Source organism: Ambystoma mexicanum, chromosome 12 (genome assembly GCF_040938575.1).
Source record: "Ambystoma mexicanum isolate Mex_15411 chromosome 12, UKY_AmexF1_1, whole genome shotgun sequence".
Lineage (NCBI taxonomy): Eukaryota > Metazoa > Chordata > Amphibia > Caudata > Ambystomatidae > Ambystoma > Ambystoma mexicanum.
This window is the reverse complement of record NC_090936.1, coordinates 522884753-522906711: the sequence shown is the minus strand read 5'-3', so window position 1 is coordinate 522906711 and position 21959 is coordinate 522884753. Positions and strand designations below refer to the sequence as shown.

The window sequence follows — 21959 nt, the reverse complement described above, 5'->3', positions numbered from 1 at the left end:
TTCTTGCTCCTCCATTCTCCTTCACTGAAGCCTCCTCTGCTCCTCCTTTACTGTGTTATCCAAAATTGTCCTCCTTAATCTCCACCTCCACATCCCTCCTCAATCCTTTTATTGTTACACTGCACCTCCTCATTATTCTCCATAGCCTCCTACAGACTCCATTTTTGGCTGCTCATCCTTCCTTCCTTTGCTGTCTTCCAACCCTCCTCCTCCTGGATTCACTCCCGGATAATCCTCTGTTCTTCTCCTCTCTTCTCCCCTCCCACCTCCTCCTTTCTCCAACTCCTGATGTTCTCCTTCCCTACTCTGCCCTGACCCTCCTGACACCTTCCTCTGTCCTCATTCCTCCAACAATCCTCCACATATCCAGCCTTCTGTTTGTCCGCTTTCGATCTTTCTCTTAACCTCCACTGCATCTGTCTCCTTCTCCAAAGAGCCACACTAACCGCTCTAAGCCAACTCTTTTTATCCCCTTCTCGGCTAGTAATTGGGGCTATACTGTATGCATGTGTTTCTCCTGCATCTGATTTATGGGCAGTGTTCTGGATTGGTTAACTGTGCTTAATACTACAAGTTTCTCAACTAAGGGCATAGGGAAGGATGTCTGCTAGCAGACCATGGAATCAGGCTTCCTGTCTGAAATTTCGGTTTTTCATACCACTGACATCTGTATCCCAAGTGGAGTGCTCGTGCATTGCTTTGCTACAACCGCAAAATCCCCCAAGGGGCTCTTTCTGTGGTATATTGCTATCTGTGAGTGCATACTAGTATGAGCATTTTTAATTTTGAACACACAAGGATGCTGGTAATTATATCTCAAGTGAGATCTTCTAATCAGACCTTCACACTGAAACGCATAGTGAAAACATGTATCTCTGTTGGGACTGTCTATTTATGCCAACAGCAGCTGCCTTTCAGTTTGGCGACATGACAGGTGCAGAGTAATGTGCATTCCTGCAAACAGCTTGCTGGAACCAAAACTGTCAAACTGAGTTCAACGTATATATAATTGTGTACGCGACCTGGTGTCAGTTTATTAATACATAAATATAAGCCATATCTGGCTTGATACACTGGTCCATGGGAAAACTGAATTTGACTGGCCAAAACCTTTGAATGTCATTATTATCAGCCCAGTTTCTATTAACTGTCAGGGCCAATTTCTGTATCAGCTGCCTGAGACTGAGTTTCAATCAAGACAAACCATTTGGGCTTAGCCCTAGAAGTTCCCTTTGTTCTCTCTGGGAAGGCTTTTCACCTTCCCCAGAGAACAGGATATACCCTAGAGGGCTAGGTGGGAACCAGTGCTTCAAAGGGGAGCCCCACCAGGGCAATGTAAAGGTCAAACCAGGGTTTAGCTAGGCATTGGAGGAGGTGGAGGAGGTGGAGTTACAGCAGCCTGGAGAGTAGTTGTAGCCTAGAGATGGGTTCCACCATTTCCTAGGCCAATCACATTTCCTATGCCCCCTTCCTGCTTCCTGCAGACAAAGCACTCTTGGACTGACATCTCTGGCAAATACTCTTGTCAAAGCAGGCAGTAATTGACTATCTACTGTGGCAAATAGACGATATAAGGTAGTGAATCCCCATCCTAACCTGAATAATCTTTGGATATCAGAAGAGGGAGGTTTCACCTGCAACTTTGTTGGAGAACAGACTTTCCAGAGTCCTCTGCCACAGAAATGAACATAAAGATTCCAAGAAGATAACAAGACCGCCAAGTTACCCAAACTGCTGTTTGGACAAGGAATGCTATTGCTTGAACACTGGAACTAGGATCCTGCTCATTTGAGGTAACAGCCCATGCAAGTGCTCGCTAGCAACCTTTCTGGCTTAGAAGGGCAGAAGAAGGACTCACCTCATCCCAGGAGACCCTGGGCTCCAACCAGAAAACCAAGAATCCCTAGGCTCGCCTTCCCACCTTAAACCACTTTTGAGAAGACTCAACCACATTTGTGTTTTCGGGGTGCTTTTGACATGCACCGCTTTTTCATTGCACTTAAAGCCATTGAGTCAGTGACTTGACCATCTCCCTCCTTCGCTCCAGCTTTCTTTGAGCTGAATGCCGCTGCAGAGCGATATTAGTAGATTTGTTCAAATATATTTGGCCGAATGGTACATTTGACTGAATTTGGCCTGTACCATTTGACCAAATATATTCGAACAAATTGGCTACTACATACTGAACATGTGTAGCAGGAGTTGCGGGGGTGTCCCCTGCTCTCCATGTTTGGTGTGTATTGGCCTGGGAGGTTGCAGGGATGTCCCCTGCTTCCTTGATATTGGAGGCAGGGGACGAAAAAAAAGGGAAAAATAAGGGACCCTGCGGTGTCCGATCTGACCCGCGTTAGAGGGACGGATCTGACGCTGCAGGGTTGAAGCGGATCAGGCGACGAGTGAGCAGGTAAGTAGGGAAGGGGTTTGGGGGCGGGGGTGTGGGTGGTGGCATTTGATCATGTGAAAAGTGACCGCATGCAGGCTGGTTTTTTTGGCCAGTTTGCCGCTGTCACTTTTCATACGGTCAAACACCCCCAAACCTGCGGAACAGCATTGCAGGATTTCATTGAATTGACTTGACCTTTTGGATGACATTCGCCTGCCTGTTACTTCTACTGAACCGAGCTGATCACTGCTACAGGACCACACTACATCGCTGTAGGACCATGAGGTTTTGTTTTTGAGGCCGGACCCTCGGATGGACGATAGGATTCTTTGGCAAAGCAGGATGTGGCAAAATATTACTTTAAAATGAAATTCCTCTGGCAGCCAATCAGAGTGCTGAAGATGGCTTCTACTCTTCCTCCTGTCTGAAAGATGACAATCTAGGTGTGGTATACACAGCACTGGGAGCTTCATCTTTGAGGTAGGATCCTCAGACACTGGCAATCGGGGATGAGGCAAGAAAATGTGACTTTAAAATATGATTCCAGTCGCATTTTGTGGTCGCATAACCCTCTGGGGCCAATCAGGGAGATCAAGATGGCTTGCAGACTTCCAGGTAGGGTGCAGGTAAGGTCATGGGTGTTGTAGGTCCAGGGAGCTTTGGAGTTGAGGAAGGACCTTCAGATGATTCTGATGACATCTATCTACTCCCTCCTGTGGACTTACACCCATCAACTCCTGATGACTCTTCTCTCTTTCTTGTCCAAAGCCTGCATCAGTCTTTCTTGTATCTTTCCAAACTCTGTCCTGAATCACCAACTTGCTCCAAACCCTCATTCTCCAAACACTTGCATTCCCCATTGTGTAGAAGTGCCTTTCATACTCCTCCCCTGGGACCAGCCTGTTTGTAAGGGTGTCCACATGTCTACCGTTATTACTGCTGGCGTGTGATTGGTTACTGCAGCATCACATCCCTCGCCCAGGTGTAGCATATGCCTCAGCATGAGGTTCAGGCAAAGGCTGGACAGTGAGTTTAAAAGACAGGTCCACTATTTTGAATTCCTTGTTTCTGTCACTTCGCACAAGAATACCCATGTCGCTGCTGCAGGAAAGCCGTGGCTGCAGCGGGACTCGTGGTGAGGGTTGCAAATGCCTCTGAGTTATTATCATAGTTTCTAAAAAAAAAAAAAAACAATCTGCTGTTTTTCCCTCACTTTTCCTTTTGGAGGGTATGCATTTCCCCGTGAAAAGTCATAGGTCCCTTGGCAATGCCTTTACAGGGCTGTAGCAGCTTTGGCAGACATGGGACTATTCTTTGCCCCAGTGACGGGGCTAAGTGAGAGGGACCGGGGATACATCCACCCTACCTCCCTGGGTCTATCATTCACTAACTCATGGAGATCACCAAACCCTCTTTGTCAGCCCACTAGGATCCAATGTAAGGCAAAGGACTTTGTCACACATTACAAAATACAACCATATTTGTTGAGGTCTCCTTCATAATTTCAACATCATTAATTCTGTGACAACCAGTATTTCAGTATCTGCTCTTCCTTTAGGTCTGGCGGTAACTTCAAATCAAGCTACAAGCCCAAAAGTAGGTAAGTGCAGTTGTATTGGGTAACTGCCAGAGAATGGTTTGCTTGTGATTTGTTAGGTATACTTTGTATGCTATTAGTTCAAGATACTTTTTGGGGAAATCAACGTGTGCTTAACCTTGAAAATATTAAAGTAGCAACCTCAGGACACTGACCACATTAGAGCATATTAACCAGCCGATGTGGATCGCAATTCCATGTTAATGTGCGACAAAGGCAGCAGACAAGTGGCTGCAATGTATGGCAGCAAAAAAGGCATGCCAGACACACTTTTGTATCAAGTGTGGAACACCATATACATTTATGCACAGTAAAAATAATGTATTCATATGGAAATATTACTTTTTGGCGAATCTATGTTACACTGACCCTTTGCTTGCTTATCGACCAGACCATAGTTCTTCAGGCAGGTAGATTAGATCAGTCCTGGTGTTTGCTTTGGACACTCGGGTGCATTTAGCTTTCCCCCAGGAAGGGCATTACATTATTTAAGTTGTAAAGTGTGCAATGTGCTCTAGAACAGTCCAGTGGCTATCTCCCTTGCTCAGGTATTGAACGACCATTACTCCAAGTCACAATCGGTTTAACCACTTATGTGATGCATGCCTTAAAATGCCTGTGAGGCGAATGAAACATGTGGGAAATGAGCGACTTGTCCGATAGGAGAAGGCATCGTCGAAGAGAAATAAGACATACAGAACAAGAAAACAATACTCCCAGCGCCTTTGCTAAGCATGATATAGGAGTTCCATAGTCCATTACAATTCTGTTTTTAGGTGTTCTACCTAATCACCCAGCATGGAACTGGGTGGAGGGGGGTAGCAGATCCAGAATAGTTCATCAACGTATGTAAAGTATGTAAATCATTTCGGAATTTACAAATATGTCCATTATTCCTGAAATAATTGTATTTAATGTTTGTCCTTTAAAATATTTGAAACCAGTTGTTTTTGTTTTTTGAGTGCCGATATATTACCCTGATGAGACAGTTATGTAATCGTTAATTGCTGCCACAGCCAGTAAAGGCGCATTAGCCACCATGAAGTTGGAGCTAATGACCATTACTGGCCAAGTTAGATCACTGTGTCAGCCATGAACCCGATTAGCACCTCAGCATAAAATGGCGGATGCTTAAAGCACAACCCGTGTGCAAACCTCTTACAAATGAAAAATGGCACTAAGATGGCTGCCATAGAAATGGCTTCCGGGGCACCTCGTCGATTTCCAGGGCAGTGGACAAGATGAGGGAATGGCATTCTGAGTAAATGTCTATTGCCCAGAAATAATACAAGGGAGAGAAAGGTTTCTCAGCACTATACTCACCACTGCACTACTAATAGCACAGTACTGATCCAGTCATGAAGGTGAAACAGGCACCAAAATGAATTGTATACTTCTTCCTCCACTGAAGGTATAATTTGCTGAGGCAAGGCTGCACCTTTCAGGGATGTGTGAACAAGTACAGAAGCACCCAAACAACAATAGTACAGCAGTGCCAAAATAAAAGGAGTGCCCACACAGGGTTTTTATAAGTTATCAATACTTTACTAAAAACACAAACAGTTGGTCAAAACCATAACAATGCCCACCCCTGTAAAGTAGACACACAAATCCAGGCAAACGTAGATATATGCTGGTGACTCACGTTATAAGGGTTAGGGAGGTATAAACAAGAAAAGTCGTCTTATGGGCATCTACCCCATTCAATATTACCATCGTTTTTTGTAGTGCCTCGACAGCATTGATCCAGTCTTCTTAGCGCCTTTTCTATGGAGCAATTTGTGATTTGTAACAGGCGAGTGGCTCGACTGGATTTATCAACAGTGTCGACATGCACCTCAAGCGGCTCAGCGGTGTCCAGGTTCAGGGAGCGGTGGTTCCAGTTGTTGTGGCTCAATTGCTCGACGAGTGACTCGAAGATGAAGAAGCAGGTGATTCGGTCATAAGATCGCAATGTGGCGAATCAGTGCCAAATGCACAGGATCAGTGGCAAGTGGCTGCTACGTCATAGCTTGACTGAATTCTTAGGGTCGCTCGGCCTGGCGTAGCGCAGCTCGAAGGACATACGATGTGGAAGTAGGAGAGCATCAGCATCTTAATGGTAGCTCAATTCAGGCTCAATCCACTTGAGGCTGCTTGAAAAAAAAATAAAAAAGCTACCAGCATGCTGTGGGACCTTTCACCAGCCCCCTTGAAGAGAATGATGCATTGCCAGACTCTTCCCAATCCACGGAATCACTGCTGAGTTGCTTGCTGGGTTTTTGCCACAGTCGTGGGTAGTGCTCCATGCGGTCAAGCAATTTTCAGTAGGAGGCAAGCCTTTTTCCAGCAGTCATCTCTCTTGTCCCACAAAGGTGGTTAAGGAGAGAGCCACTAACTCTTCTCGAGATCTTGTCTTCCCCCCGTGCAATGCATGGGATTTCCCTCTTGAGCCTTATTCTGTTCCAAAGGTAATTCCAAAAGATGATTGCCCAGATGTGAGGATTCCCGCGACATAAAGTCAAAATCCAAGTTGGCCTTAGTTTCGGGCATCTTGGCATCTGTGGGACTACCCTCTCCTTGTCTCTCCCAGATCGAAGGGTCTCCATGCTATGTTTCCCTTCCAAGCATTTGTCCTTTGTCCTGCAGCCTCCCTTGAATTGCCTGTTCTGAGTTCCCCCCTTTAGGAAGCCATTCTCTCTATCTGGAAGAGGTGTCAGAATCCCCAGTAGGAGGCCAATAGGCTTCCTGAGGGGAGCTGCACGCATGTGTTGTGAAGCTGCTTCAAAGGCAGAAACTTGCAGCAGACGTCTCTTTCATCTGTAGGCAAACGTAATCCCTCAGGAATCATTATATCCACAGTTTGATAAGATATAGGCATATATTTACCTTTGCATGTTTCCTATTTTAAAGGGGACTGTAGAACTGCCACCAGATTCATGAGGTTACCAGTTATTTGAGGCGTGCTTGTTTACCATCAAATGGATTTACATTTTCATTCCAAAAAGGCCAGTGAGATTTTCAAGGCAACTTTGTAGTCATGCTAGCAACACATCCTTAGGATGGACCTTCTTGATGTAGTGAAGAGTGTACTTGTGTAGCAGGAATGCCAGACAAAACTGGGCTTCCACTTCGTGAGTTGACAATCTGCTGTTCAAAATGAATGTAAGATCTGCATACGTTCCCTCATCCCATAGCACATTATAAATAAAGAGAGATGTGTCGTCAATAAAAACGTGTGTATGGGCGCGCTGTAAATAAAATATGTCATATCATATCAATAGACATCTGTATAACGTGAAGGGGTTCCCCTAGAGCTAATCAGGCTCTTAAGAGTGAATGTCAATGAAACACGTACTCAGTTCCTTCATATGAGCATTTCCTGTTGGCCATACACTTATGTTTGGAGCAGTGTGGTGTAAAAGCGTCTGGCATGCCAATTACTGATGCCCAGCAGGCACGCATAAATGAGGTGCCTTATATATGGATGTTGGCGAGTTGATTTATACACCCAATGGCTGCCAGGCCCATCTGTGTAGAAACTCACAAACACCACCTTTTGCTGAACATAGAGTGCTGCCCGAAAGTGAGACTGTTTAGCAGATGCAGCTTTCCTGGCAGAATCTATTTACTTGAGCGCCTGAAATTTCAAAACTCCGGGAGATGTTCCTATACCAGGTGGAAATCCATCTCAAGGGTGTTGTTGTTGGTGATCACTGAAGGAGAAGGTGCAATCCATTCCAGTAGCTGGGACTGGGCCAACCTAAGAAGGAATTGTAGGGGACACAAGGTAGGCAGGTTTATACTGCTAAGTAAAGCCAGGATTCCACGGAATCTGATTGGTGGTTGTTCCTGGCCGGGCTGCTTATAATCCGATATACATACATTTTAATAGCAACAGTCTCACTTGCCCTTCTAACCGTTGGCTATGAGCTACAAACATTGGAGGGAGGGGCATTTAAAAAATAGACACAAAAACAATTTAGCATGCGAATCTCAAACAAATATTTGTATTCTCAATTACATTTGAGAACGAGGAGAGAAACAATATCAGAAGTGCTTATCATCAAAAAGGCTAATGAGGAAGAGGCAGATCATGCAATAATGAAATAGAGAAGCAAAAGGAGTGACAGGAAACAGTATGAGAGGTCACAGGATAGGGGGAAGTCACCCCTTTGTAACAAATCACAGGAAAGATGTTCACCCCGAAACACATAAGAAAATATTTAAAAAATGTAATGTATCAACATTAAAATGGCTGACCTCAATAGTTTTTCATTATAGCAAAGAGCCATGTTTCATAAGTTCATCTGCATAATCTAAACATAATGCATTGTTAGACAAGCTTTATTTCAATGTCTGTTTTCTTTTTAGCATTTGCAGTAACCCCAAGCCAAGGTACTAATCCAGAAGTAGGTAAGGATGGATTAGTAGTCTCCATGGGAATAACATGCAGGTGATTTTCTGGTCTTACTTTGTGGTTTAGATAAGGATGTTTTGTATTTCTTCGGAAAACATGCTTACATATGAACCTGGAATATTTAAGTGCATCCTGATGTCTCTGACAGCCTCATAGCATATGGAGCAGGATGTGTTTAAATAGAAGAAATTGAGAATTAAGGAGCTTTCTTGATATGGTACATAGATGACGTATTTATAAGTAGGATACTGCCTCTAACCATACCAGAGAGTTATTTGTGTTATTTGAACAATATAAAATTGGCAATTAAATATAGTTTTTTAGCTTTCACATTGCATTTTAAGTTATCAAGTGATTACTTCGGGGGTAAAATACAATTGTTGGTGAAGCAATGTCTTATCTTTCTCCACATATTTTAGGAATGGAGTATGTTGACATATTTATATCAGTCCTAGATTTCTTGGTAAGGCTGCTAGCTGAAGGAAAAACCATCATGGACCTCAACAATGTTTTTACCACCATCATCACCAGCTACAACGCTCTGTGCTGAAAAGTATAGTGCAAAAACCTATCTGTGTTGGGGCTGTCTACTAACACAGGAGCTGCCTTGTAGTTTGGCAATATGGCAATTACAGAGTAATGTGCATTGCTGCAGACAACCTGCTGAAATCCAAAGTTCCAACAGCCAGGGGCTTCCTTTAACCATGGGCAACCCTGATCCCAATTATATATAACTGGTGTACCCCAAGGGTCTGGTGGCAGTTGATTTATAAACAAGGTTATGAGTCACATCTAATTTTATACGATGGTCCATGAGGATACACTGTTAAACTGGCACACACGTTTTCAATGTCATTATTGTCAGTCTGTTTTCTAGTGGCTCATTTAAGTAGTATAGCCTTTTTGTGTATCAGCTGTCCGGGACTTAGTTTGATCCAAAACAAATAATTTGGGTTAAACCCCAGAAGTTCCCTTTGTTCTTTCTGGGAAGGCTTTTCACCTTCTCCAGAGGGCAGGATATAGCTGGGAACCAGTGCTTCAATGGAGAGCCATACTAGGACAATGGGGAAATCACACAAGGGTGGTAATTACTGGAGACCCTGTGATGTTAGGCAGACAGGAGAGAGAGAAAGAGGATTTGCAGTAGTTCAGGAGAGTAGTTGCAACCGAGAGTGGTGTTCCAACATCTTGGGATTTCTTAGGCCATTCACATGTCCTCTGCCCCTTCAGCACTTCCTGTGGACAAAGCAGTCTAGGGCTGACATCCTCAGGCATATGCGCCTGTCACAGCAGCCTTAAAGAGTGTTTGCAATGGACTGATATGCTGTGGAAAATTGGCTACATAAGGGGGTGAATCATGCCCCCTTGGCTAAATCATCATTGAACTTCAGAAGAAGAAGGTTTCACCTGGAACCTTTTTGGGGTACAGCCTGCCCAAAGTCCTCTGCCAGAGAGGTAAAGATACATACTTGACGGAGGCAACAAAGCCCTCTCTTACCCATCTGGGTGAACCATTCGGGGTAACCTGATCCTTAAACAAGGTCTGCTGCTGCCTGAACACTGGAACCAGGATCCTGCTCACTGGAGGTGACACCCCCAGCAAGTGCTCTTTGGCAACTTTTCTGTTTTTAAAGGACTGAAAAAGCCCCCCCACCCCTCATTCCTGGAGACCCTGGATGGCAAATAGAATGCCAAAGAACAGCTCTGGGCTCTGTTTCCACCTTTGAGCTGACTTGATCACTTTCTTGCTTTTGGAGCTGCCTTTGACACTCACCAGTTTTTCAATCCACTTTGAGCCACCGACCCGACCATTGCCTGACTACCCTCCAGCTGTCTTTGAGCAGAAGGTGGCTGGAGGTCCGCTTTGCATCATTGAACATTGTTGAACCAACTCAACCACTTTTAGATGTTGATTAAACCATCACCAGAATGTTTCTTCAGCTGATCTGAGCCAATCACTGCCACAGGACCCCAACCCATGGCTGAAACGCTTTGAAGCAACTCCACCGCCTTGACACCAAATTGATCCATTGGGAGCACCTGACTCAATCACCTCAACACTGCTTTCGCCCATTGTAAAGAACCAAGATTCCCGAGGCTTAATGCTTTACAGCTACCATAAGAAGAGTATAACGGTACTGTTAGTGGGTCTGTTCCCCAGGCCTGGTTTTAAAGGCTCCAGTGACAATGTAGACCCCATTTGTTATGTTTTGAAGCATATCCTTTTAAACTGGAACATCGCTGCAGAGACAATTAATTGCCTGTCTACCGCCTTCTTCAAACCCAGAGTGACCTATTTCCTCTTAAAGTCACATATTCTAGGTGTTCACTTACAGGGCTTAGTTACTATTATGTTTGTTTTTTAGGTTCCATTAAAGACTCCTATTGTTATCAAATCTTGATTGGATATTTCTTTTCTTTTGGGACCAAAGTACTGTTGCTTCTTCAAGGCTTCTTCTTTGCCCTCAGCCCAAGTTACTGCGAGAGGTGAAGGAGTTATTCTTGTCGGGTTGTGCTTTTTTCCCCTTTAGAACAAATATTTTGTAGTATTTTGGTACTGAGTAGAATTTGTATCCACTACTCATCGTTGCACTCCTATGGAGCAGTAGTAATTTTATTGCACACTCTCCTCAACCGCAAGCTGCTGTCTCCCCATCCAGCATTTTTTTCATCTATGCACGCAGGCAGGAGACCGGCACTGCTCACCTTTTGTGAATTACTGATGTGAACTAGACTGTGATGCAAATTCCCTTGGTTTAAGTGTTTAAATGTTGGTGTGAGAGCATTTATCCATGTTAAGAAGGGGTTAAATATCCATACTACAAACTGTGATGTCTAAAATGGACAGTACTGCGTAGTAGTACCCTGTTGTGATATCCTGCCACCTGCCTGTGGCAGGTGGGGAGCGTGGGGCCAGCCAGTGAAACCTCCCCCCAGCGGTTTGGGTCCAACATAACATGACTTGTGGCTTCATCTTACCCCTTTTTCGACTCTACCGTCTATTCTGAAGCCCAGGCAGGTGACTTCATAATAATACATGTTAATGGCAGAACTTTCATGTTTCCTTCCCACCATTTTAAGGATGTGAGCTACCAAAAATACAGCGAGTAGCATTCAAACAATAGATTAACAGGGATTTACACCAATAATGCAATTTCTCAGCATGAAAAAATCGAAAGTACGTTTTTCATGCCACACTATGCTTAGGCAGGAGAGGGGCAAGTTCTAAACAAATAAGTGGGGGAGGTGGGAATGCATCAACCAAAGGAAGTGGGAAAATGAGCGATAGGCAACTGTGTAAGGGTCAAAGGGGAGAGGGACGAATTCCTTGTGAGAAAATGCACAAGAAAGACCCCCACACTCTCACAAAAACATATTTCAAGGAACAATGAAATGATTGCTTTGCATAGTTTTTTTTTTTATAACAAGGAGCCCCATTTGTTTAGGTCACCTGCATAATCTAAGATTATATTGATAGACGCACTAGATTTCATTTTCTATTTTCCTTCTAGGATTTGTGGTGACCCAAAGTCAAGGTAAAGCTCCAGAAGTAGGTAAGTAAAGGTGGGATTGGGGATCCACCAGCTAATAATTAGCCAGTGATTTGTGTGCTGTTGTTTAGATATGTGTTTTGGACAACATACTTGCATCTTATCCTGAAATGTTTAACCCTTACTATCATTGACCACATCCTAGCATATCAAGCAGGATTTGTTTAAAAAGACACAATGGATTGTCCAGGGTGCTCTATAGTTATGTTTTATAGATGACATCCTTATGAACTAGATAAGGTTTCTTAAAACACTGTGTAGTTATCATGGCTACTTGAACACAAATCACGAAATTTAATTCCCTGCACATATAAGGGCCAACAGTGTCACTTTCTGGGATATCATAGTGCTATTTTGACATGGTTAACTTTTATCACTTTTACCAACACTACCAATCCTCATTAGCGTTTGATATGGGACAGTTATAGCCATTTTGCATATGAAGCTTTTAAGATGCCCCAATGAGGGGATTGAATTAGATCACTTTGGTATTTGCACAACTAATTCTGCATGTACAAATATTTTGTACACAGAAACAAAAAGAAACATACATCTGTGGAATTTGAATGTGTGAGTAATGTTGTGGGCTGGCTCGTGGGCACACGGGCCAGCCGACCAGTGCTGGGTGCACCCAGCAGTCGTTCCAGTTGCCGTGGTCACACGGCGGACAACAGTTGCCGGGGGCTCCTGGGTGTGCAACTGAGCTGTTATCACATAGCTTGACTGTGGCCTGTGGCCACCCAGGTTACACATACTGATCTGGGATCACCCACATCAGTGGCGGCCGCAGTACCGTGTTCACAGGGCATCAACCTGCAGGCCAGGGTTGCAGCACCGTGATCACACAGTGTTATCCTGCAGGCCCGAAATGAGATACAGAGACAGAAGTGCCATTCATGGAGTCTGCCGCCATTCTAAACACACATGCCGGCTGAGGCTCCTTTTATTGGAAGTCATGACATCCTCTTAAAGGGCACATTACCACAAGTACTTTGCTTTGCCTGAGTCGAAAGGTTTTGGGGAATCCTGGAGAACACTGTTCTTTGTATTAGTTACAACAGACATTTTAATTTGTGCGGGTGCTGATTGATTAGATCACTTCTGCTCCCAACTTTGGATGCTCATTTGTATTTAGCTAATGAGAAGAAAGGGCTGTCCATTGTTTAGTTGTAAATTCTGCAATTGTGTCACTAGATATCCAATATCTATCATCCCCTGTTCGGCACTGAAATACCATTGTTCCATTCTGCAACTTGTTTAAGCACTTACGTGGAATATGCTTTAAATGGCCAGTGTTGAAAATAATATACCAGGGAACATCTTGTCTGATGGAACCTCGAATCTTGGAAGGCAAAAGATATTTGGAATAAATGAAATAGCACTATTGCTAAATATTACTTTAAATTACAACATATTCAAATGCAATTCTGTTTTCATGTGCTAGGAACAAACCTCTGGAACCCAAGGTGGGTTGTTTGAGTGAAAGGAGCCCCTAGGGGTCCATTACCTCTATGGAAACAAGGCGAGTCACCACACACGATAGATACGCCAGACACAAGGTTGTATTCCCAAAGCTAGGGTTTATTGCAAAGCAAATAGTCTCAGTTGGCCAACTCGGTCCCACGCCCCGCGACGTGTATCTCTAGACCGCGAGGGACGCAAGAGAGTGAATTATGTACATCAGTTACATATATACAAAATGCATATCATACAATCAGCTATGACATGTTTAACACCCCCCTTTATTGGGTTTCTTTGAACTCGGTGTGATGATGGACACTTTCGACAATTATGACACCTTCAAATATCTATTCTAGTAACAATATGCAATTTGTAAGTGCGGAGGCATCTTTCAGTTGTTGAACAGAACACAGTGCTTCTGTTCTTGGAAGAGAGCTACATACGGGGGAAGAGTCGCATTCCAGACCTTGCTATCTATGAGGTGCTATTCATGTCCTGGGAGCTGACACACTCTACAGGGCTCAGTAAAGGGGGAACATAAGAAGAGCATAATTCAAGCCTTTAGCTGCTTTATTCTAAACATATTCTATGATATAACGAGACTGGCTGGCAGCTGTGAAATGATTAAATGCCCTGCAGCTCTGATTCAAGGCTACATTCGGGAGGGAGCCGGGCCTTCTTTCCTGGCGCTGCCTGCGTTGTGTTTCAACGAACTCTTGTTATCCTTGCAACCCTGCGGCCTTGTCCTTTCACGTGCAGACAACAATGTTTTACAGTCGAGCAGTGTAAGCAGAAAATGTACTGCAAAGCAATAAGAACAGGAAGCAATGAACAATGGTTAGAAAACAAAATGGCGATCCTTGTTACATCAAAATGGCCGTTCATTGGCAAACTCGGAAACCTACATGTCTGTCATATCGTGCATGAGACGGTTGGCCCACGCCCATCAAAATACGTTTGGCGTCACATATGAGAGGTATCCATTTTTCTAGACTGACAAACCCTCCTTTGGCCGTATGCCAAACGTCTCATCCATTCATTGTATCCTCCTCTAATGACAATAAGTCTGAAGAACTTATGTCTGAATTTTGCATGCTATTGTAAGCATCATCATCTTCATTAATATCTATAGCCATCAATTCTTTTACTGTTTTCATCTAATTTGTGTCCTGGTCAGCCCGACCATGAGTTTGTTTTCTTTTTGTCATCATATGCATACATCCCTTAATACATCCCTCAGTTACCTCAGTGCAAACTATTGGTAGGCAGTGTATGCAACAACAGCACGTTATGAATACTCCAAACACCACTACTAATATCGAAATCAACTTCCATCCCCAAGAACGCAGTATTCCCCAAAACCAGGACTCTATTCCCCAGCCTCCTTCTCCAGTAGGGAGTTCGGAACTTAGGACATGAATTTTCTTTATTGCTTCAAAGATTGTAGGGGAATAGTCATCTACAAATACACAACACGCTGATCCCACTATTTTGCAAATTCCCCCACGATCAACCAGGATCACATCAAGAGCCATTCTATTTTGCAGCATCTTTAACCTGATTCCTTTTTCTTCCAACGTCATGTTAAATAGTATATTTGTCGTTGTGTTTATGGTATTTTTTAGTATTCTGGACAGCTGCCTTATATCATAGGAGTTCACTATCTGGGACAAGAATGGAATGAATGATTTTGCTACGTCAGTCGCTATCAAAACACCTTCACTACTCCTTTTGACTCTAGATCTGGATAGTCTGGCCATGTCTGCTGTTTCTAAGGGGAACACTCCTGGGAACAGTAGACCTAGGTAACATGTACCTCCCCAGTTTCTGGGCAACCAAGGATATGCTTTCTCTCCACGTATAAAATAAACTGGATCTCCCACATATACTGGTTCTGTTTCCCATTTCAATACCACTGTATTCATGCATCCAGTAAATGTTCCGACTGAAAAGGAGCCTTTCTTTTTTAGACAAAAATGGACAGTTCTTGGGTTATAATTCACCGTGTAAGAAGGGGGAACTGCATCTTTGTTCCCGTTTGTTCTTACACGAAACGTCATCACAGATGTTTTATCTGGTGGGGACAATCTATCTTGTCTATTTTGTCGTGTTATCATTCGCGTACTTTTCCTCGTAGGCTCTGGGGTCATTACTTGCGCTTTATGGAATATGGAACAACCCACAGGCCTCATTATTATTTCCTCAAACTCATTCATGTTGGTTCTGTCTAATTGACCCGTACTACTCTTATTCCATTTCCCATAGAACATTGCACTTAAAGATGCGCTACATGCAGAACTTAATGGTAATGGCTGTACATACCAACCTATTCCTTTCCCAGCATGCTGTGGTAAATGGGCACATACCCAGCAATTTGTTTTCTTCAGAATTGCATGTGTCATATTCATAATTAATAACAACGTGTTGTTCCCAAACCCTTCCCTGTGTCTTTCTTCCATTGGGGACAGGGTATAAGTAATCACCTGAACCGGGCTTTCAGTAGTGGATATATTAACTATTGGTAAAAACATTCCCAATGGGTGTATCGATTCCACATACCATTATACTACGGCTGTCGTTATTGGTGCTACCACGCTCATAAAGCGCATAATTATTGTCAGTGCCAGCATACATTTCTTTTTACCATGCGTTTTTCTTAAGCTTACAGTCTTTACAATTTACTCATTCTCAGCAGTGGTACAGGAGGAGGCTGGAACCGGTCCCGACATGTTTCTCATCGTCCTTCTTCTTCCTTATTACAGTTCGTCGTGGATATCTCTCTTCGTTGCACTTGCTCTGATGTCAATAAGTTCAACGGAATTTGTCACAGTTCAGTTCTGCCAGTCCTTTATAGCCTGGATTTGCTTATTTTGTTTTTAGGCAAGATCACTTGTCCTTTCTCATACTGCTCAGAGGACTTTTGATCAGTTATCTTATTGCCTTAGTACCATGTGCGCTCAGCTTGTCCGCTCTGGTTCCAGACACCTGTACATTTTATGATCGCACCGAGGAGCCGCGAGTCTTGAATTGTCCGACTTGCACAATTCTCACGCTTCTCTCCTCTACACCTCTAGTTCCTTCTCCGTCCATGAGCAGAACCAGAGGTTGACATAAATACCAAAGAACTGTGGATCACTTTGTCTTTCGAGGCCGCAAATTGTATCGCCTCACTCCTGGTATTGTGTGATCCGTGAACAGTGCCGGTGCACTTCCAGATTCAGGCTCAAAGTCAGCCTGTGGCGCTACTGCAGGTGCTGGTGTGCGCCGCGCCAGTAATGCAGATTCGGTCTTTGGCGTGCTGGCAAGTGCTGGTGGGCGCCAAAGGGGTACACGTTTAGTTTCTGCTGGTATTTGCAAGGCAGATTTCGTGTCAGCCAACAGTGATGTAGATTCTGCTGGGCAACACTGGGGCACTCTTTGCCCTTTCCCCTTTTTGGCAATCATCTTAGGCTTTGGTTCGAGTTTCACTTCTCGCTTGGGCAGATTTTGTGGTGGCTTACTGGCAACAGTTTCTTCTGTTTCTGGGACCTCTGTCTCTTTCCGGTCGTCTGGGTCAGGCAAGTCTTTCAGTCAAGTTGGAATCTTTTTGGCATGGGTAGCATGGATCCACAACTTCCGTCCATCCACCCGTATCGCCGTCTGCGTTGCCAAGAGTACTTGATAGGGGCCACGCCACCTGGGTGCTAACGATGACTTTCTTTCAATATTTTTAAGCAGCACCCAGTCTCCTGGCTCCAGCGCGTGCCCTGGACCTGTGTATCTCACTGGTAATGCCTCCTGCACCTGCTGACGAATCAAATGCAATTTCTGCATTAAAAGGCCACAATAAGTACTAAGCACAGGATGTTCTACCTCTCTAAGTCATTTTGGCTGAGGTGCGCACCAAACATTTGCCGGCCTCCCCATTACTATTTCGTACGGGGAGAGCCCGATTTTAGCCTGTACAGACGTATGCATGCATAATAGCGCTATTGGTAATGCATCCACCCAACTCAACTTGCTTCCTGCACATATTTTGCTGATTTTTGACCTGAGAATCCCATTGTGCCTCTCCACAAGACCGGCCAAACTCGGATGCCTTGAACTATGGAATCTCTTATCAATCTGAAGACCCGCACATATCTGTAACACCACTGCACCCACAAAATGTGGGCCATTATCTGACCATAGGACACGGGGCAAGCCAAAATGGGAAAAATAGTCTTTAAGCATTACTTTTGTTGTGCTCATTGCTGTGCAGTCTTTTAAGGGATATGCCTCCACCCACATGCTGAATGCACAGATAACCACTAAGACATATTAAAAATGTTGGTATCTCTCCATCTCTATGAAATCAAAATGGATCACCTCAAAAGGCATAGAGGGCGGGCCAAAACTGCCTATTGGAGTCACTGTTCCCTTTCCTACATTGTGTTGTAAACACGTGATACAGTTCTGCACCAACCTCTCTGCATTCTTCTTTATGTTTACATTCTGCCATACTGTAGATAGGTGCTGTATTATATTTTTCGCACAGATGTGAGTAGGGCTGTGGGCCATTGTGACCATTGCAGTCACATACGAATTTGGCAACATCCAGTTTCTAGTTCCCTTGTGCACCCAACAACCCTCCAGATCTAACTCAGCAGAGCCCTCTGCCCACCCTTGTATTTCATCGGCCGTAGCTTCGGCCTGCATTTCTTTGACAGTGCCAACTCCATTTTCTATCATACAGGGTGCTCCCTCAGTCGGAACTGTCATCATTTTGGTATTTAAATCAGTGGCAGTTTGTTTCGCAATTCTGTCTGCAAATGCATTTCCCTCTCCTACTTTGCATGTTACCTTTTTGAGTTCCTCGCATTTCATTATTGCTAGGCACTTTGGAAGCGTGAGTGCAGACAGCAATCGCACAATGAAAGGGCCATGTTGAATTCTGGCACCATGTGATGTCAAAAACCCTCTCTCTGCCCAGAGTCAACCAAAGTTATGAACCACCCCAAAAGCATACTGACTATCAGTATATATATTCACATTCTGATTTTCAGAAATCTCGCAGGCGCTGGTCAATGCTATTATCTCTGCGGCTTGTGCCGAGTTGTAGGGGATTCTTTTGCTTTCTACAACGCTCTCTAGGGTAGTGATAGCGTACGCGGCATTTGTTGTGCCGTCAGGTAATTTAAAACAAGAGCCGTCACAAAATAACTCTCCATCTGGCTCTTTCTGTGGGGTATCACTTAAATCAACTCTCCCCTTGGTTTCTTCCTCAGTGACCATTAAGCAATCATGGGGGGGGGTGATTCATTCTCCCCAATTTCTTTTATGGGTAGTGGCATTCATTCTGCAGGATTCAAAGCGCTACACCTCATAATTTGGATATGGGGCGCGAACAAGATAATCTCATATCTTGTCAATCTAGCAGAGGTGAGGTGTTGCGTCTGTGTTCTATTTAATAGAACGTCTATGGCATCTGGCACCATCAGAATTAAAGTATGCCCCAATTGCATCCCTTCCGTTTGTTTCACTGACGCAGCAGCTGCCGCGACAGATCGCAAACATCGTGGTAGTGCGCGCGCTACAGGGTCCAGCACAGAAGAAAAATAGCCGCATGGCCTATTTCTTCCACCTTGTTCCTGTGTCAAAACCGCCAATGCACATCCTTCACTTTCACACACAAACAGTCTAAAAACCTTCTCATAATTGGGCGTGCCCAAAACTGCAGCAGAACATAATGCAGTTTTCAATTGATCAAATGCTTTCTGACATTCCTCATCCCACTGTAAAGGCATAACCGCATCCTTTCTAGTCAAATTCACCATCAGTTTCACAATTAACGCAAAATGACCAATCCATTGTCGGCAATATGAAGCCATGCCTATTATGGCTCTGACTCCTTTCTGTGTCTTTGGAATAGGCATACAAGAAATACTTTTTATGTGTTCTGGCGTTAGCCTTCTCCCTTCTTTCGAAAGAAGGTAGCCCAAATAGGCCACCTCCTTTCGATTATATTGACATTTCTTCAAACTAGCTTTATGGCCATGTGCCGCTAGGTGTGACAGTAGTAATACAGTGCTTTCTTTACAAATCTCCTCTGTGTCTGCAGCTAGCAGTAGATCGTCTATGTATTGCAAGAGTACCCAACCCACTGGTAAGTCTAGCATGTCTAGCTGCTCTTTCAATGCTCTACTGTAAATACTCGGACTTTCCGTGTAACCTTGCGGAATCCGCATGAATGTAAATGATCGTCCTCCTAATGTGAACGCGAACAAATATCTGCTGTCCTTGTCCAACGAAATGCTAAAGAACGCATTTTTTAGATCAACTACACTAAAATATTCTGCTGAGACAGGTATCATTGTCAATATTGTAGTGACATCTGGCACTAAAGGAAACTGTGGATCTACTACTTTGTTTAGCGCGCGCAAATCAATTATAAAACGGTATGGTACTTCATTGCCTCCTTTTTTATAAACTGGAAGAATCTGGCTGTTGCATGTACTGCTTGTAATTTCTTCAATTACCCCTAATTTCACCAAATCTGTAACAATACTCTTCAATCCTTTCTCACCTTCAGCCGAAATTCTGTATTGGGGAATTCGCGGTAGGGTAACACCCTCTTTCAAAATGATCTTTACTGGCTCTAATTTCAAGCATCCTACATCGTTGTCATGCATTGCCCATATACATGTTGGCACTTTACTTAGTTCTCCTGGTAAAGTTTCAGACATGAATTCTGACACAGGGGCATCTTGTGGCCAAATCGTCAGGAACACCCCGTCTGCCGTGCAATGTATAACGGAACCTAATTTTTTCAGCAAATTTAATCCCAACAGGTTCTCCCCACAATTTTCTGTTAAAAGGAAAATACAATGTTCAGTGAATGGTCCTATAGTAACTGGAACTGGTTGGGACACTGGGTTTATGACCGGTGTACCTGCGAACCCTACGGAAACATTCTTTTGCCCTGACAGTGGTATATCCGGAACCAAGTGATGGTCTATTGAACACTTTTGCGCTCCTGTATCTACAAGAAAGTGGTGCTCCTCATTCCCGACTCTCATTTCTACGTAGGGTCCTCTCTGATTCACGGGAATAGACACTGGTTCCGACCCCTGTCCTGGGCTGTCCTATTGGGGAAATAACACATCGTCCGATGTGTAATCATTATTGTTACTGTAATACGTTTTTGGCTGTGTATCGAAAACATTCCCACTCTTCCCTCTATTTCCCCCACTCTGGTTTCCATACTGTTGGTTTTGCTGTCCCTGACTCTGGTTAGGGGCACTTTGGTTTTGGGCTTGGTTTTGATTACCTCCATTATTGTGGTGCTGCTGCATACTATTCCTATTTAGTCCATTCGCTCCTTGGTGCTCTCTATGCTGCCTACTCTGACCAGACCCATTTCTATTCTGCAGATGCGGACATTGCGCTCGCCAGTGTCCTTCCTCCTTACAATACGCACACCGATTTGGTCCCACTGCTCCCCCATGCATATTCGAATTACTCCTCCCTTGTGCATTCCCTCTCCCTCTATTATAATAATTTAATAATAATAATAATAATAATAATAATAATTATGTCCTACTACTTGCTGCAGTAGCACCCGTGTTTTCAGATTTACCCTATCCTTCTCCTCTTTTTCTTTCTCCGCAGTCACTCTGTTCTCATAAAAAATTGGGCCATGTGTAATACTTCGCCCAGCGTTTTTGCTTGCGATGCACGCTCTGATGTCATTATTAGGTTCTGGATTGGAAGTTTTAACCCCCTCACATATTTGTCAACAAATAACCTCTTTCCCGCTTCCGAGCTCACATCCTGCCCACTGAAGTCTGTAAATACTTCTTCAAACCTGTTAAAATAATCTGTAGCTAACTCATCCTTGCCTTGTACACATGCAGTCAATTTGTCCCCTTGAATTCTTTTCTCTGGGACAATTTCTTTTAATTTCTGTTCTATGCGTGCTGGTAATGCTACCAGGTTCGGTCCCGGTGTTCCTCTAACCGCTTTATTCCTGTCTTCTATTATCAAGTCCGCCCATGTGGCGCCAAAGGTCGTTATGTCATCCACCTTTCTTATTTGCTTCCATATGTCGGTTGGCAGGATCACTGGGAATATTAGGTCTATGTCACCCATGGTAAGCATGGATGATTGCAGGCAGGACCCTACTTCCTTGTAAAACCCTGCAGGATTCTTTCTTATATCAGGTATCGTCTGCTTTATGTTGTTCACCTCCTGTCTGGAAAAGGGGATATGCACATATTGGGCGGTATAATGGGCTGGTGTTACCTGCGCCGCTACATTGCCCGCTGCGGGAACCTCTACTTTGGGCACAAAGGTAGGTGGGACTTCTCTCATAGGAAATGCCCCACTTACTGTCCCTCCCCCTTCTCTCATGTGTAACAATATTCCCAGATCAAGCGATAGGGCTGTTTCTCCTGTCCCTCGCTCTAGTGCTCTCTTATATACTGCCATTATTTCGGGTGGGCTGGCCTTATCGTTTTTAATATCTTTGTCTAGTAAATGTTCAGCCATCGACTGCAGTGCTTTTCTTTTCATGGGCATGGAATATTCATCAAATATCTCATGTATCTC

General features: G+C 44.0%; 1 protein-coding gene across 1 annotated transcript in view; it reads left to right on the top strand.

Moving 5' to 3' along the window:
- LOC138514504 (uncharacterized) overlaps positions 1–21959 on the top strand; it is a 222183-nt gene that overhangs the window by 114186 nt on the left and 86038 nt on the right. The window contains exons 5-6 of the mRNA XM_069629978.1: positions 8334–8375; positions 11892–11933. Of these exons, the coding sequence (XP_069486079.1) occupies positions 8334–8375; positions 11892–11933 (84 nt within the window). The remainder of the gene's footprint in view (positions 1–8333; positions 8376–11891; positions 11934–21959) is intronic.